The sequence below is a fragment of the Mustelus asterias genome, chromosome 3 (genome assembly GCF_964213995.1).
Source record: "Mustelus asterias chromosome 3, sMusAst1.hap1.1, whole genome shotgun sequence".
NCBI classification, from domain to species: Eukaryota; Metazoa; Chordata; class Chondrichthyes; order Carcharhiniformes; family Triakidae; genus Mustelus; species Mustelus asterias.
In genome coordinates, this window is record NC_135803.1 from 27,381,066 (window position 1) to 27,398,990 (window position 17,925).

The 17,925-nt window shown below is 45.5% G+C and overlaps 1 protein-coding gene across 1 annotated transcript; it reads left to right on the forward strand.

Annotated features, from left to right (window-relative positions):
* Positions 1 to 956: 956 nt before the first annotated feature.
* On the forward strand, positions 957 to 15,493 carry LOC144488432 (receptor-transporting protein 3-like). The gene is made up of 3 exons (XM_078206508.1): positions 957 to 1,049; positions 8,032 to 8,208; positions 12,703 to 15,493. Exons 2-3 carry the CDS (start codon positions 8,036 to 8,038, stop codon positions 13,040 to 13,042), a joined length of 513 nt encoding a protein of 170 aa, XP_078062634.1. The 5' UTR covers positions 957 to 1,049; positions 8,032 to 8,035; the 3' UTR covers positions 13,043 to 15,493.
* The last annotated feature ends 2,432 nt before the right edge of the window (positions 15,494 to 17,925 follow it).

A 17,925-nucleotide genomic window follows, 5' to 3' on the forward strand; every position in this document is an offset into this window, starting at 1 on the left:
TATAGTTCATGTAAATAAGCTGACTCAGCTCCAAGTGGACAGTTTTTAATTTTTTTTATTCATTCGTGGGACATGGGTGTCACTGGCTGGCCACCATTTATTGCCCATCCCTAGTTGCCCGAGGGCAGTTGAGAATCAACCACATTGCTGGGGCTCTGGAGTCACGTGTAGGCCAGACCAGGTAAGGACAGCAGATTTCCTTTCCTAAAGGACATTAGTGAACCAGATGGGTTTTTCCGACTATCGATAATGGTTTAATGGTCATCATTAGATATTGCAGGAAGGGCCAAAAAGTGCAAGGAAATTCGCCTTGATTTTGGGGCAGAAAAATGGCATAAACAGGTTTCATCCAATTTTTTTTCAAAGTGTTCTCCAAATTACACCAAAAGCAGCATGGGATTTTGAGGCCAGTGTGACGACAAGTTTGGCAAAATGAAAAAACAGGTCAACAGAGAGTTCACAGCTCTTTCCAATCCCACCAGCATTCTGCTTGAGGGGATCATGGTCTCCCCACCACTCAAACCGTTGAACCATCTCCCATTCATTCAGTCACTAGTAGACACCCACATCAACCCCTGTTGCAACATCCATAGTTATGAAGACAATTTTAGGACCCAAGGGCCAGAGAGTGCGCAGATGATAAATTTGATATTAAAGGGGCTTTAAACCAACCCATTTTACACACATTTCAATGAAGGTAAAGTAAAATTGGACCGGGTGTAAAAGGGTGCTTTGGGGCCCTTTCAGTTTTACAGATGTTTGTGCTGACAGAGTTAATTAAATCCATGTCGGCTTTCAGGATTGGTCTAGACAGAGGATCAGAAATGTGAACTAAGTAGGATGAGTTGACAGTCATGTGATTTCTTAGAAATGACATCAGGAAAATGAAACTTATCAGTACATTGATAAACCCCACCTCCCTGAATCCATATCAGCAAGTGGCAACTCTTCTCCAGGACAAACACTTGAATCGATTCTATAGCAAACACGACTTACTTTCTGACCGGGTTGTTTCTCTGTGCTGGGGAAACATATTGTCCAAGTGAAAGGTAAAGAAATTCTTCATTATAATTCTATCATTTTTGATAATATGTGATCCTTACCTTGATACCTGTCTTTGAAACCTAGACAGGAACGTTTACTATAGTTATGTTCGGGAATGTTATTTGATTGCTAGGCAAATCTACAGGCTCCTGGGTGCCGATGCCAGAAATATAACTCATTCCGCCTGGAGGGAGGTGGCACAGGCATCGAGTGGAAACTCCCTCAACCCCTAGTTTGGGAGTCTTCAAACCTTCAGCTCCAGAGCCCCATGCAGCCACTTAGCATTTCATTTGTAGCTCCCAACCTTTTCCAGTTAGATGAAAAAGCCTGAAATAATTACATCAGGAACAGTAAGAGCCGTGTTTTTATTGTGGGGATAAAGGGCCATTATTAAGCAGCACTTAACAGTTTCAAATGATTATTTTAATGGAAAACATTATTATGCTCTAAATAAACCGTAAAGATAATGGCTGCAATTTTCCCAAAAGAACTAAGGGCATGATCTTACCAAAAAAATTCTAAGTGCTGTTGCAGTGAGAAAACGGGAGGTATTTGCGCCGGTTTTTTCGACGCGCCTGGCACACCAATCTTACGGCACTGAGTTCAATGAAAGAGCCTCCATGTGATTCTCACCAGCATGGACCCTCCAATCGTGTGATTCACCCAAAATGGCCACAACTGTACGCTGTTAACCAGGGCAAGCTGCATCTAAATATTAACGATGTGGAGATGCCGGCGTTGGACTGGGGTAAAAAACATAAGGAGTCTAACAACACCCGGTTAAAGTCCAACAGGTTTATTTGGTAGCAAACGCCATTAGCTTTCAGAGCACTCTCCTTCATCAGGTGAGTGAGAGATCTGCTCATAAACAGCAAACAGGGCATATAAAGACACAAACTCAATTTACAGAATAATGAATAATGATTGGAATGCGAGTCTTTACAGCTAATCAAGTCTTAAAGGTACAGACAATGTGAGTGGAGAGAGCATTAGCACAGGTGAAAGAGATGTGTATTGTCTCCAGACAGGACAGTTAGTGAGACTTTGCAAGTCCAGGCAAGTTGTGGGAGTTACAGATAGTGTGACATGAACCCAAGATCCCGGTTGAGGCCGTCCTCATGTGTGCGGAAGCTGGCTATCAGTCTCTGCTCAGCAACTCTGCGCTGTCGTGTGTTGTGAAGGCCGCCTTGGAGAATGCTTACCCGAATATCAGAGGCCGAATGCCTGTGACCATTATTCTGTAAATTGAGTTTGTGTCTTTATATGCCCTGTTTGCTGTTTATGAGCAGATCTCCCACTCACCTGACGAAGGAGCAGCGCTCCGAAAGCTAGTGGCGTTTGCTACCAAATAAACCTGTTGGACTTTAACCGGGTGTTGTTAGACTCCTTACTGTCTAAATATTAACGACAGACTGACATTCGGTCACGCCAGAAAGATGGCACCAAAGGGAGCAGCCCAAGGTTTAGCGAGGGAGAGCTGGTCTGTCTGCTGGACACCATGGAGGACAGGAGGGTCACATTGTTCTCCCAAGACAGGCGGCGACCCAGGCGTCGTGCCGCCAATGCAGCCTGGGAGGCCGTGGCAGCTGCAGTGAGTGCCCGTGCACTGGCAGGAAGGACTGACGACCAGTGCCGGAAGAAAATGAACTGCCAACTTCAGCAAGAAGGATGAGTGTCCATCCCGAGCCGGCACCGGTCTCGTCTGCCGTGCCTGGAACGTCCACGTCAACTCCCTGACACCCCACAGCCTCTCAGCACCCGAACCCCTAGCAACTGCCTCCAGCCCCTCTGGCCCAATCCTCCCTCTCCCTGCCGGCCAAGGCTTTCAATCCCCCCTTCTGTTCCCGCAGGATAAAATGCCTCATAATCGCCGGGAGTGGGAGAAGACTGGAGTGCAGGGTCCCCAAGCTGCATCCCATGACTTCCTTTGAGGGAAGAGCCCTTGATTTGATTTTATTTGATTTGATTTATTATTGTCACATGTATTACTTGCGCGCTATACAGACAAAGCATACCGTTCATAGAGAAGGAAAGGAGAAACTGCAGAATGTTGTGTTACAGTCATAGTTAGGGTGTAGAGAAAGATCAAATTAATATAAAGTATGTCCATTCAAAAGTCTGATGGCAGCAGGGAAGAAGCTGTTCTTGAGTCAGTTGGTACGTGACCTCAGACTTTTGCATATTTTACCAAAGGAAGAAGGTGGAAGAGAGAATGTCCAGGGTGCGTGGGGTCCTTGATTATGCTGACTGCTTTTCTGAGGCAGCGGGATGGGTGGGAGACTGGTTTGCGTGATGGACTGGGTTTGTTCATGACCCTTTGTAGTTTCTTGCGGTCTTGGTCAGAGCAAAAGCCATACCAAGCTGTGATACAACCAGAAAGAATGCTTTCTATGGTAAAAGTTGGTGAGAGTCGTAACAGACATGCTGAATTTCCTTCGCCTCCTGAGAAAGTAGAGGCATTGGTGGGCTTTAACTATAGTGTCGGGTGTGGAAGGACCAGGACACGTTGTTGGTGATCTGGACAACTAGAAACTTGAAGCTCTCGACCATCTCCACTGCATCCCCGTTGATGTATACAGGGGCATGTCCTCCTCTATGCTTCCTGAAGTCGATGACTATCTGTATTATTTTACTGACATTGCACCAGTTCACCAGATTCTCTATCTCTTTCCTGTACTCTGTCTCGTCATTGTTTGAGATCCGACCCACTGTGGTGGTGTCATCAGCAAGCTTGAAAATCGAGTTGCAGGGGAATTTGGCCACACTGTAATAGGTGTATAAGGAGTATAGTAAGGGGATGAGAACACAGCCTTGTGGGGCACCAGTGTTGAGGATGATCGTGGAGGGGGTGTTGTTGCCCATCCTTACTGATTGTGGTCTATGAGTTAGGAAGTTCAGGATCCAGTCGCAGAGGGAGGAGCCGAGGTCCAGGTCACGGAGTTTGGAGATGAGTTTCGTGGGAATAATGGTGTTGGAGGCTGAGCTGTAGGAGTCTGACAGAGGTGTCTTTGTTATCGAGGTGTTCCAGGATTGAGCGTAGAGCCAGGGAGATGGCGTTTGCTGTGGACCTGTTGCAACGATAGGCGAACTGTAGTGGATCCAGGCAATCTGGGAGGCCGGAATTGATTTGTGCCATGACTAACCTTTCGAAGCACTTCATAATGATGATGTCAGAGCCACTAGGCGATAGTAATTAAGGCACGCTGCCTGGCTTTTCTTTGGTACCGGGACGATGGTCGTCTGCTTGAAGCAGATAGGGACCTCAGATCGGTATAGGCCACATAAAAGTAACAAATTTTAGGGTCACCAAGAGGGCACGGGTGAAGGAGAGCAGTAATTATGGTTAGATTAATAGGCACTGTTAAGTATCACTAATAAATGTTATTGCACCCCATAACTGTGACTAATATGTCTGTGATTCGCCTCCCACAGGCGTGGTCCTAGGTGCCAGTGTGCACTCAGAGAACAGGTAGGAGTCAGACTTGTGTTGCACTGGGCAATGTCACAGTGTGCCACATAGCGAGTCATCACCCTCCAGCCTGGACCAAATACCCGCTAACACGGCCAATTGAAGCTCATCACCCTGATGTGATGTCAATTGGACCCATGGCAGGGGTGTGGACGGTGGGGGGAGAGGGTTAAGGCTCCCGGGGAGTGGTGGGTTTGATTTGACTTATGTATTAGTCACATGTATTAGTATACAGTGAAAAGTATTGTTTCTTGCATGCTATACAGACAAAACATACCATTCATAGAGAAAGAATCGAGAGAGTGCAGAATGTAGGGTTACAGTCATAGTTAGGGTGTAGAGAAAGATCAACTTAGTACAAGGTAGGTCCATTCAAAAGTCTGACAGCAGCAGGGAAGAAGCTGTTCTTGAGTCGGTTGGTACGTAACCTCAGACTTCTGTATCTTTTTCCCGAAGGAAGAAAGTGGAAGAGAGAATGTCCGGGGTGTGTGGGGTCCTTAATTATACTGGTTCCTTTTCTGAGGCAGCGGGAAGTGTAGACAGAGTCAATGGGTGGGAGGCTGGTTTGCGTGATGGGCAGGGTTGTGGTTGGAGCTGATGGATCCCATAGCTGCTATTAGGAGAATCTCGCTGTGATGAGGGCCTTCCTCATCTCCCTGCTAGACCCGCACCACCACTGCCAGCCTCTATCCTCCGGCTCCTCCTCAACCTCATTCTCCACATCCTCCACGGCCTTCTCCTGAGCAGCTTCCACCCGATCCCCCACTGCTGCGCCAGGTTGTGAAACGCACAGCAGATTATGGTGATGCAGGAGATTCTCAGGGAGCTGTACTGGAGAGCTCCACCAGAGCGGTCCAGGCAGCAGAACCGCATCTTCAGGATCCCAATGCACCGCTCAATGATGGACCAGGAGGCAGCATTGGCCTCACTGTAGCGGGTCTCCCCCTCGGTCTCAGGCCTCCGCACTGGGGTCATCAGCTATGACTTGAGCGAGTAGCTCTTGTCCACCAAGAGCCATCCAGGCAGCCCTTGCAGAGGCCGCGGATGTCTGAACCCCAAAGGATGTAACTCTCCTGCACACTCCCTGGTGCACACACCTGCATAATATTCATCCTGTGGTCACACACGATCCGCACGTTCAGGGAGCGGAAGCCTTTCCTGTTGACGAAGTGCAGTGCCTGACCATGCGGGGACTGCAGGGCGATGTGCGTGCCATCTACAGCCCCCTGCACATGGGGCATCCCGTCGACAGCAGCGAAGCCTGCAGCCTGGGCTTCCTGCTGAGCCTGGCCCAAGTCAAGATAGATGTAATTGCCTGCTCGGGCCAACAGAGCATCCGTCACCTCATGGACACATTTGTGCACAGGGGACAGGGAGATGCCGCACAGTTCTCCACTGGAGGCCTGGCAGGACCCGGTGGTGTAGACATTGAGGGCTGCCGTGACCCTCACTGCCACCGGGAGCGGGTGTCCTCCTGTCCCATGAGGTGCTAAGTCCACGATGACTTGACACAAGCGCTGAGGTGCAGTTGCGGCAGCACACAGCATCCATCAGCCCATCGAAGGACATGCGGGTCCTGTACGTCATGCCCTGGGTCTCCATCTCTCCCACCCCCTGGCACCCTTCATGGGCCGATGGGCAGCCACATCCTGGTCCTGACCGGTGGCTCTCTGTCCTCCTGCTGCAGCCTCTGGCATGGGCTGGCCTTGCAGTGGGCCGATGTCTCCCTCCTCCTCCTCCTCTGCAGTTGCAAGAATGACTGCCATCTATATTGCCGTCAAGCTGAAATCCATATTTGCACTTGATGGAGGGTGAGAGGGGGAACAAAGTGACAGAGAGAGAGAAATAGTTCGTAATGTTATCCATCCGGGGCCCCGCACTCCCTCCCAACAACCAGCGTTCCCATGGCAACCTGGTACCCTCCCTGGTGCCATGCGCTATGTGTCCATGGATTACCTACCATTGACACATTCTCGCCATGAGGGGCAGGGACAACATACGGGTGGCTTTGTGGGGGACTCATTGGCATCTGGATGTATGGTGCAGTAGCTTCCGGGAATGGCTTGAAGTCAGGGAGACGGGGTAGAGGCACCCTCATGACTATCACAAGGTGGGTTCAAATCAAAGACACCATTGCAGAGTCCAGTTCCTATTCCTTAGTTTCTGGGACTTTCTGTTTTTTAGTTTCTGAAACTGACTTTCTGTCCCTCTGTATAGACCTGCCTGTACTGGCAGTGCCTGTGAAATGTGTCTTGCCTCAGGGTTACCTGGTTCCAAACTGACTGTCACTGCTATTGCTGTCTCAGTGTGGGCCTCTGGTTGCTAAGTAACAGCCTAGATTTTTTGAGTTGTGTTTGCTTTAAACGTCGTAAAGCCTTATTACAATGCAGGCAAAGTTTAAAGTGAAACTAAAATGGAACCAAATTGAAGTTATTACCCCTTCCTTAGCACACAAATTCCGAAACACAAATTAAACTTACTTAAACGTATACCTTATACCTAACACACACACTACAAATATAAATTACTTAAACTATCTCTATTTCCTAACATAATTCATAGTCTTTCATATAAAAAATCATAAGATTTATTTCATGATAAGTTATATTTACCAATTCAATGCTTCAGGCAGGGAGCTGCACTTGAGCTGCATAGGTTTCTGTTACTGCAGCTACACCTCTGTGGCTTGAATTAGTTTGCATAGTGTTTAGCATCATCTTACTCTTTGATTATTTGTAACTATCTCTCTGCTTTAAATTATCGGTTCTCAGGTCATCCCTTCACTTATTATACAGCCTGTCGACACCTTACACATACTGATTATACTTAACTGCTTGCACTTATCTATTAGCACTCGTGATTACCTGTAGAGACATGTGATTCAGCTGGGCTACACTGCACTACACTGACTGGACTTATCCATTGACACTCTTAATTACCTGTGAGTGTGGGACTATCGTCACTCCGCCTATTTCGTGGTGGGAGATATAGGAAGGATATCAGAGGTAGGTTCTTTACGCAGAGAGTGGTTGGGGTGTGGAATGGACTGCCTGCAGTGATAGTGGAGTCAGATACTTTAGGAACATTTAAGCGGTTATTGGATAGGCACATGGAGCACACCAGGATGATGGGGAGTGGGATAGCTTGATCTTGGTTTCAGATAAAGCTCGGCACAACATCGTGGGCCGAAGGGCCTGTTCTGTGCTGTACTGTTCTATGTTCTATGTTCTATTTATTCTGTGCCCGCGCACCTCTCTCCACTTCACCTGATGAAGGAGCAGCGTTCCAAAAGCTTGTGATTTCAAATAAACGTGTTGGACTATAACCTGGTGTCGTGTGATCCCTCATCTTGTCCACCCAGTCCAACACCAGCATCTCCACATCATGTCCACTGTCTAACTTTGGCTCCTTTTAAGTTCAGCTCTTCACTGGAAGTGCCAGACTGGTTAATTTAAATGCCTGTGTTTTGTTTAAGCATTCCATGTGGTCATAACATTTTTTTTTACATATGGCAATAGAAAAATGGCCCGAGTGCCTGGAAAAAACCCTTGGATTGACTTATTCTCTAAACATGTGGAAAACCTGGAACACGGGGACAAGTGGACGTTAAATTTCAATTACAAGCTCTGTCCAGATCTTGATCCTGAGCAAAGAGAAGCAGGTTGGAAGATTTATACAACATCGTCATTTGGCAGGTAAGGGAGATTTTAGGGTGGAATCTTGTTGAGCAGAGGAACTAAACTGTTTCAGTTTCCCAATGGCGGGATGGAACTTAGCTATGATGTTCTCGGGACTTTAAAGGCTGGTCGAGTTTCCTGATGAATAATGTCAGGAGGTCTATTTGCATGTATCAGCATATCATGCACACTCATTAAAAGGCCACCTTGCTGGGATTACGTTCCCCTGCAAATTAAGTTCCCCACCTGTGAGAAATTAAAATGTTCACATTCATGACCGCATATGGGTGGCATGCTCTTGGTGAGGCAGAATTCTTCCGTGGTTAATGGTGAGTTGCCACTGCATTGTCCTCTTTGAGCAGTGTCTGTAAATGCCAGCCTATGCTTGAGACCGGGGAGGCAGCAGTGCAAGTTGTGTGGAGGATCACTGAGGGAGTGTTAGTGGGGTAAGGGAGGTGCAGTGGTTGGACAACGGTGGAAGGGATAGTACATTTAGTGCAGGTACCCTTTAAGTATGGCATCCAAATCTTCAACCCCATGAAGTAACAGTGGGGACGGCGATTTCCTGTCCACTCCAGTCAGGACAGTCAGCGAGATGCTCGCAAATGCATATGTAATAAGCTGAATGGTGCACAATCCTCATGGGGGGGGAGAGGGGAGGGGTGGGGGGGGGGGGGGAGAAGGGGTGGACTATCAGCTGGAATCACTCCCACTTCCATACCCGCCACTGAACTGAGTCTCCAAAATGGAAGATTCCGGCTGAAAAATACAACAGGGACATCATAGATTATGGAAAAATGAACTTAGAATTCTTTATCATGCGCAGTTTTGGGCCTGCTACTCTGCCATTTTTAGGCATAAAGAAATCAGTAGCAGGTCAAAAATGGTCCCCAGAGTATTTTCCTCAGATTGCTTGAGGTTCTGAGTTTAAGGAGCGGGGAATGGCAGAAATGTGTAGCTGTAGGTTTGTCACAGACGGATCATGCTCAAATAAAAGCCAGAATTTGACCTCTGGGAAAGGGACAGTGATGGAGAAGGGGTGGCTGCTAAACAGTGCAAAATGGCGAAGGACCCCCCGGCGTCGTGCACCGGAACACCATTTTATGGAAAGCTTTTGGGAAGCCAAATGAGGACTTTGCTCATCATTTGACAACAAGAAATGAAAGGCCAGTTAAGGTACCTGGGAATGTGATTAACAGGGATCATTTATAGGCGTGAATGGGTCACACAGGGGGTCAAAGCCTTTCAGCTATGAAAGCCTAGCAATGGAGAGGCAGCTGTGCGGGCCTACTGAACTCAGCAGATGATCAATGAAGCATTTTCTTTAATGAGGAAACAAGGGGAATGTCAAACATTTGTGGTGGCTTCAGGCCCCTTGGAGCAGGTGATCCTCCTGGCAAGGCAACTTCTGGAGAGGGAGTTTGGTGGGTGCGTGGGTGGGCAAGGGAGGGGGACACCCATTGGAAGGATTCCTCCATTATAGTGACAGTGTCCAGGTGGCATCATGAATTCCAGAGGAAGATGAGAACCGGAAAGGGAAGGACGGATGGGCAATGGAGATCAGCAAAGGCAGCCTTGTGAAGCTGCAGAAAGCCTTAGAATGAGCCAGGCACAGAGACCAGCATAAAGGTGAGAGTGTCCAGTGGCTAGGATGTACAGACAATACATGAGTTACCTCCAGATGTCTGGGCGTCTATCACAAGAGGCTGTGGTCAATCTGTGTCTCCTGATGGTGGAGGAGGTGAGCTCTGACTGTGTTGGTGGTCTTCCAATTCCAGTAGCTCTGAGGTTCACTGTGGCCTTGAATTTCTATGTCTCTCACTGGACATATGTATGGCTTCTCCCAATCAATTACATATCATTACATCAACGCAGTCCCAATGCCCTCTTGAAGAGGGCAAGCTATATCTCCTGCTCTTCCATCGAGGTCATTATCACAATTAGGAGATGCCGCCAATGGTGGAGAAGATTGTTAGGCTGCTTGCAGCAGTGAATGCAGTTTCTCTGGATGTCCCCCTCCCCCGCAAAACCTCCCCACACACACACACACACACACCCGCTGACCTCCTCCGCAACCTCCGTCCAGGCTTGTTAGGTTGACTAGGGAGGTCTCCTCCTACAGTATCTAAGGAACAGGACTTCCCGCCTTGCCCAAGCAGCCTGGAGGAGGGCACACAGGACATGCATTTCTATGAATTGTTACTGAACCATGGGGCAACCCAGGTTCCTGCTTCAGCCATGCCAACAGGTGTATTGCAGAGGCTTTACTGTCCCCTTGAATGGCTCACTGATAGCTGAAAGTAGTGGGAGTTTGAACAGGGGGTGGTCTCAGGCTGTTGAGGGGCCTTCTTCAATAAAATTTCAGGTTCTTTCAGCTGAATGCATCCTTCCTCATCTGACAACATCAAAAAGGAATCAGGTGCTAGTGAACTTTTAAACATGCCGCCAACACTTTCAACCAGGACACCGGACACTGTGATCACTGTCTAACCTCCTGCTGCCTCCCTCTCAGCAATCCCATGGATGATTAGTTGGTAACCCAACCACCCCAGCACCAATCAACCAACCAGCACATGATAGTCATCAAAGACACAATGGGTGGACCTTCGCCAGCTCCTTCCGTTTCTAACGCCGCAACATTATCAATCACATTAAATTCCAGCCAAGAAGTGCATGATGTTCATAGCAAATATATTGTAGTTACATATCCCAGGAAACACAAAAGGTTCCCTCACTGCCAATCATAATCAAATATCAATTTCTTAGGTGTCCTTAAAAATATCATTTCAGTAATTATGAAATATAGCTCTAATTGATAAGAGGTGGAAACCTGAAACAAAATCAGAAAGTGCTTGAGAAACTCAGTAGGCTCAGCAGCATCGGTGAACAGAGAAACACAGTTAACATTTCAAGTCAGAATCGAAGAAGAGTCATCTTGAACTCGGGGCGTTAACTCTGGTTCTCTCTCCACAGATGCTGCCGGACCTGCTGAGTGTTTCCAGTACTTGCTGTTTTCGTTTCAGATCTGCTGTGTTTTGTGTTTTGCCAACGCCGGCATCTCCACATCTTGTTTTTATCTGGCAGGGGTGAAACCATGACCACCTGGCAGGGGAGCGCGTCTTAGCCTTTTGGCTAAGATCAATGCTGGAATTTTACCAGCCCGTCTGCTCTGGAATCGGAGCGGGCGAGGCTCACAGAACAGCATTCTCCTTTGGCCTCGGCCGGGATCTTATGAGCCTCGGGCGGGCGAGCGAGGCGGTGAAATTCCGGCACATGTGTCCGATCAAGCCCAAGATAGGGTGCAATTGCCTTTCTTTGTCAGCTTGAATCTTATATGTCTCTCCTGTGGGGGCCATGAATTGGATTCAGTTTGAATTTGAATTGGTTTTCGGAGCAAATGAGGAGATAGATTAAGGGTTCACCTGGACCACTCCACGCATTGGTTTTATAACTTTAATGATGGAGTAAAAACTAAAAATACGAGATGGAACTCATTATTTTGCAGCAGCCTTTTCAGTGTTTTAACAGTGTGGATAGTGCTGTTTGATTGTGGCTAACATCACTGTCCAGAATCTCAATCTAATTATTAATTTGTGCACATGAGCTATCTTGAATGTTGAAAAACTTGGTCAACTTGGAAGGAGTTCTGGTTAGTAAAAAAGATGCAGCATGCTTTCACATCCCAACAGATACGAACTCATGTTGTAACAAGTGTCCTAAAGCAGTCAGAGACTACGGCCGGAATTTTACCACCCCACCCGCCACGGGAATCGGAGCGTGTGAGGGGCGGACAATGGGTAGGTCCGTTGATGTCGGTTGCGATTTTACGGTTTCAGGACGAGCGAGGCTGTAAAACCTCACCCTTTTTTTCTATTCATTCGTGGGACATGGGCGTCGCTGGCCGGCCAGCATTTATTACCCATTCCTAGTTGCCCTTGAGAAGGTGGTGGTGAGCTGCCTTCTTGAATCGCTGCAGTCCGTGTTCTGTGTGTTGACCCACAATGCCGTTCGGGAGGGAATTCCAGGATTTTGACCCAGTGACTGTGAAGGAATGGTGATATCTTTCCAAGTCAGGATGGTGAGTGGCTTGGAGGGGAACTTGCAGGTGGTGGTATTCCCATTTATCTGCTGCCCTTGTCCTTCTAGATGTAAGTGGTTGTGGATTTGGAAGGTGCTGTCTAAGGACCTTTGGCGAATTGCTGCAGTGCATGTTGTAGATAGTACACACTGCTGCTATTGAGCATCGGTGGTGGAGGGATTGAATATTTGTAGATGTGCCAATCAAGCAGGCTGCTTTGTCTTGGATAGTGTCAAGCTTCTTGAGTGTTGTTGGAGCTGCACCCATCCAGGCAAGTGATGGTCATTGCCTGGCATTTGCATGGCGCGAATGTTACTTGCCAATTGTCAGCCCAAGCCTGGATATTGTCCAGATCGTGTTGCACCAAGTTAATTCTAAACATGAAATGATAAATACATCAGTAATACTAACCACCCACCTCTCCTTTTCAACAGATTCGACTGCCGCTGTTCAAACTCATGGTCTTCAGCCCACGTTGTTCTTTTGTTTCATTACCGACTAAGGAAGAATCGTGGATTAGTCTTGCTGCGCCTTTTCCGACAGGGGTGCCGAAAATGCTGGAACCCCCCAGAACAAAAACCACAAGTTCCCCGCACCAAAATAGAGAACGTGTTCGATCGGCTTATTCCAAAAATCCTTAAAAACTGCTATGGGGAAAAGATAGACAATGTTCCAAGAATCCAGCAACATCGTAAGACTAAGCCCCATGAGAAGTCACTCTGTGAAGCCTGTGCGTTGGGTATCTGCTGTAACCAAGAAGATGTGGGTGACTGAATCTACATCAGTGAAGAACACTGGAATAGAGTTTACATTTTGGGTAACATTTGGAAATTGCGTGCTAAATTCTGCTGGTTAGATTATAGCTCAAATTGCCTATAAAAAAAGTATGTGCATAATCACAAATGTAAAACTTCCAAGAGCCAACACAATCCATCAGCATAACAGAAGATAATTGTTTAATTTATTTCCATTGCTCCTTGATGTATCTGAGATAATAACCTGGTGAAATATTTTATTACAGCTGAAAATAAGTTAATCACCAAAAACAAAATTTAAATAGAAGTTTACCTGTGTATAATCTGACATAACGTCACAGAAAATGGCTCCAATTAGTTACACTGAACAATTTAATACGTGTATCGATGCGCACTTACTGGCTTCTTAGCAAATTTGAATATTTTTTGATATGCATGTACAAAAATGAGCAGAATCTTGCAATTTTATCCTGGAGACTGGCTGATCCAGGTGAATTGAATCTTAAATAAATTATGGAAAATACAAGCATAAGTGGTTTGGGAAGTAATTCACTTATATAAGGTCATAACAAATAGAAACAGTTGGCCCTTCAGCCCATCAAGACTGATCTGCCATTCAATGGTTGATCTGATTATAGCCTCAAATCCACAATCCTGCCCCTTGAACGTTGATTCACTTGTCAATCAAAAATATATCTATCTATCTATGATTCCTTGAAATATTCAATGATCGGCCTCACTGGTCTTTGGGAAGAGAATGCTACAACCTAGACACCCTCTGAAATTGCTCCTCATCTCTATCTTAAATGAGAGATGCCTTACTTTTAAATTGTACCCCCTAGTTCTACATTCCCCCACAAAAGATAATCTCCTCCCAGCAATTACCACGTCGAGCCTCCTCAGAATCCTATAGGTTTCAATAAGATCACCTCCCATTCTTCTAAACTCCAAATCTGGCCTGTGCGTAACTTGATTGAAAATCACTGAAAATGGGTTCAAACATCTATACTGAACAATTTAATACATTTTACTGGTGTACACTCATTAGGTTCCTAGTAAGTTTAATTTTTTTTTGTAATGTTTGCGTGCCTAAGAAAACGAACGCAAGTTCCCAAGCTGCTCGACCTTTCCTCATAAGACAACCCCTTCATCACAGGAATCAGCCTAGTGAATCCTTTCTCAACTGCTTCCAAAATAAATATAATGCTCCTTAAGTAAGGATACCTACGCTGTACAGAATCTTCCAGGTACATTCTCACCAATGCCTGTACAGGCTTCCCAACATTTATACTCTTTCCCGTTTGGCAATAAAGGCCAACATTCCATTGGCCTTCCTAAATACTTGATGTCCATGCATGCTAAACTTCTGTGATTCACGTACAAGACACCCAGATCCCTCTGCACCATAGCATTCTGAAGTCTATCTCCGTTTAAATAATATTCTGCTTTTCCTGCCAAAGTGGACAATCCCATATTAAACTCCAACTGTCAAATCTTTTGTTCACTGTCATAAGCTATCACTAGTAGACGCTTTGTATCCTCCGCAGAACTATATAAATGGCATAGATGAACAGACTAACTATATTGTTGTCAAATTTGCTGATGATACAAAGATAGGCAGTTCTGTGGAGGAAAGTGGAGTTAAGGCCAAAATCAGATCAGGCATGATCTTATTAAATGCTGGCACAGTCTCGAAGGATCAAATGGCTTACTCCTGTTTGTACTTATGATTCCTGTGTTCTTGTAAGACTTCAGAGTTAATTATCTATGCAATCGTGCAACTGTGTTGATTTTGCACTGTAGCTGTCAGTCACAAAGCAACACCCAACTTCAAATGGTCAGTCAGGGACCCTGTCCCATTAAGTTCAACATTGACACGGTATGTCATGATAATTAGAACAAATACAATTATTTTCAAATAGTCAAGTACAATTATTTGCGCCAGTTATGAAATTCTCTCACATCAGTAAGAAATCAGCAATAATATGAAGGAAATTCTTATGACATTACATCAGTTACCGTTGACATTATACAGAAACTGAAGTTGCTTTTGCGATCACAAAATAACTGTCATGGACGGTGGCACAGCACAGCGGCACTGTGGTTAGCACTGCTGCCTCACAGTGCCAGGTTCCATTCCGGCCTTGGGTGACAATCTGTGTGGAGGTTGCATGTTCTCGCTGCGCCTATGTGGGTTTCCTCCGGGTGCTCCGGTTTCCTTCCACATTCCAAAGTTGTGCAGTTCAGGTGGATTGGTTATGCTAAACTGACCCTTAGTGTCTCAAGATGTGTAGATCTGAAGGGTAAATACATGGAGTTACGGGGATAGGGTCTCAGTGGGATGCTCGGTTGGAGAGTTGGTGTGGACTTGATGGACTGATTCGCTTCCTTCTACAGTGTGGCGATTCTTCTAACTTCTATGAAACAGGCCTTACACATGGAGTTAATTTGTGAATCGTATAGCCTGAACTTTTCCTCACGTGACACAAATGCTGATAATAATAAAGCTTCAAAGATTTTTATTGTTCTTGATCAAAGATCTTTTCTTCCATTTCTTTTCATCCTGATCTATCTGGATCCTGCACAGGCCATCTACTCCCAGATATCTAGCAATATGTTCCGAAGCTGGATGCTGAGAGGTTTGTGGGACAATCATCCTCCTTCTACAAACAGGGGAACCATCTGAATTCACTCAGCACCTTGCTGCTGACTCAGTAGATGAAACTTAGCGTTTGAGGACACCTGTCCCTCTTTGTGCAAGAGATGGCCCTTATACTCCTCTCTATCAGTGATATTTCATACATTATAAAATTTACTGAACCCTTTTTCTCTCCATTGGGCCTTTTACAGATCTTTCAAAGCAGTTTTGAGTTGCCAAGGATAGTAGCAGTACTCCCAGGAAATACACTAATGTATGTCTCCTGTTTTGACCACTATTGGCAAATAACTTTTTTATGTAGATGAGGAAAATAAGGGATAAATCAGCTTTCTTGACAATATCTAGCAGTTTGGCCTTGCAAGAATCGTAATTTTATAACAGAACAAACACAAGAAAAAACCCTTTCTTCTTCCACACAATGACAACATTGTCCAAAATGAACAGGTCCAATGATGTCAGGTCTGACTGAAGTGAGACTACTGTCCTCACCACGTGCAAAGCTACACTTTGTTCAATATAGGATTGAAGCAAAGGATACTGGAAGATTTTGATAATTCTATTGATTTTTCGAATCTGTAATATCTATGGATTTTATTCTGCAACCACAGTTTAAAATTAAGTGGTTTAGTTTTGACTTTACGTTGGGCAATTAACAGGCAAAATATTTGGGAAACAAGAAAAGCAATTGTTTGAGAAGAAACATAATCATTTTATGATGGCGCTCATTTGAGTGTGGATCTGAAACTGTCTTAATGGCCCAAAACACGAGTAAGTGTTTGTTTTCAAATCAGTTTGAAAGAATAGCTAAAGCAGCCTGAACTTAAAATTACATTATGTTTAAATGAACCGTGCATTGACTTAATTAATCTGTACTAGAGAGGAAATCTTAATTCTCTGATATAATGAAAGGAGGTTTTTAAAGTTTATTTATTAGTGTCACAAGTAGGCTTACATTAACATTACAATGAAATCCCCTAGTCACCACATTTCGACACCTGTTAGAATACACTGAGGGAGAATTTAGCATGACCAATGCACCTAACCAGCATGCCTTTTGGACTGTGGGAGGAAACCGGAGCACCCGGAGGAAACCCACGTAGACATGGGGAGAATGTACAGACTCCACACAGACAGCAACCCAAGCCGGGAATCAAGCCCAGGTCCCTGGCGCTGTGTGGCAGCAGTGCTAACCACTACTAGTGGTGAGGTGGTCCTAACAGTTGATTTTAATTGCTTTAGGGTGGGCTTGGGTTAAGATATGTTGACAAGAGAGTATGGCTTTATTTACAGTTTCTCCGTAGCTGGAAGGAAATGTGCATTTGTTTGTGATGGAATGTAAACTTCCGGAGTTTTTGACCCATAAAGCAGGGGCAGGTACAAAGGTGGGGTGACATGAGCTGATTTGCGACCTATAGCCAATAGGAGGAGTGAATCTGGACCATCTCCAAAAATGGAAGGAGGAATGGGAGACTGGGAGATAAAAGTTGAGAAATAGTACTTTTCATTTGCAATGATACCATGGCTTCTGGGGTATGACTCTTCTGGACACAGTTCAACATCACTTCAAAGACAAAGAAGAGGGACATCATCTGTGTTGATAACACCAAGAGTTCTTGGGATCATGAGAGATGAAATACTTCTGTTGTAGGGAAATATCCCTTACCAGTGCAGAATAGAAGTTGAGTCGCAAATCAAGGTTCAAAGCGTGTCTTTATTGTACAATTACTGGGATCCCAGGGAGACCCCCGTAGCCAGCTCAGAAACAGTGGCTTGGCCACGTTGATCTCAATTGGATTACATCAGCCCTGGATCTTTATAGGGCTCCAAATTTGAGCGGGAACATTTGATTATGCATCTTTTTACAATATGTATAAAGTGGTCTGTCAGGTCAGGAAGTTCTCTGGGAGGCTTGTCAATTTGCATTTGTATGGTGTGTGTTCGTGTTAATGGGATTACTTGGTCCTGCCCCGGTGTCTAAATGCGTTTCCCATTATCATCTCTATGTGTCCCCTTATTTGAATTTGATCCTATTGTCCCGTGTCTGTGTTTCCTGCTTGTGAGATTGAGTGTTAATGTTATCCTGTCTTGTTGGATGTCTGGAGTACTTCATTCTAACCTTTTATTCTTATATCTTGGTTTATCAGATTTTTATGTCTGCCTTGGCCGAATTAGTAATGTTTCAGTGATAGCTTGGTTTTGATAACCCACTCTATGGCTCGTTTCATAGGGGTCTTGATCGTCCT

What these genes read in the sequence shown, in the direction of transcription:
- LOC144488432 (XM_078206508.1), top strand. Translation starts at nt 8,036, where the DNA reads ATGGCCCGAGTGCCTGGAAAAAACCCTTGGATTGACTTATTCTCTAAA. An exon ending in ACAACATCGTCATTTGGCAG is followed by an intron (nt 8,209 to 12,702) that starts GTAAGGGAGATT and finishes CCTTTTCAACAG; the next exon opens with ATTCGACTGCCGCTGTTCAA.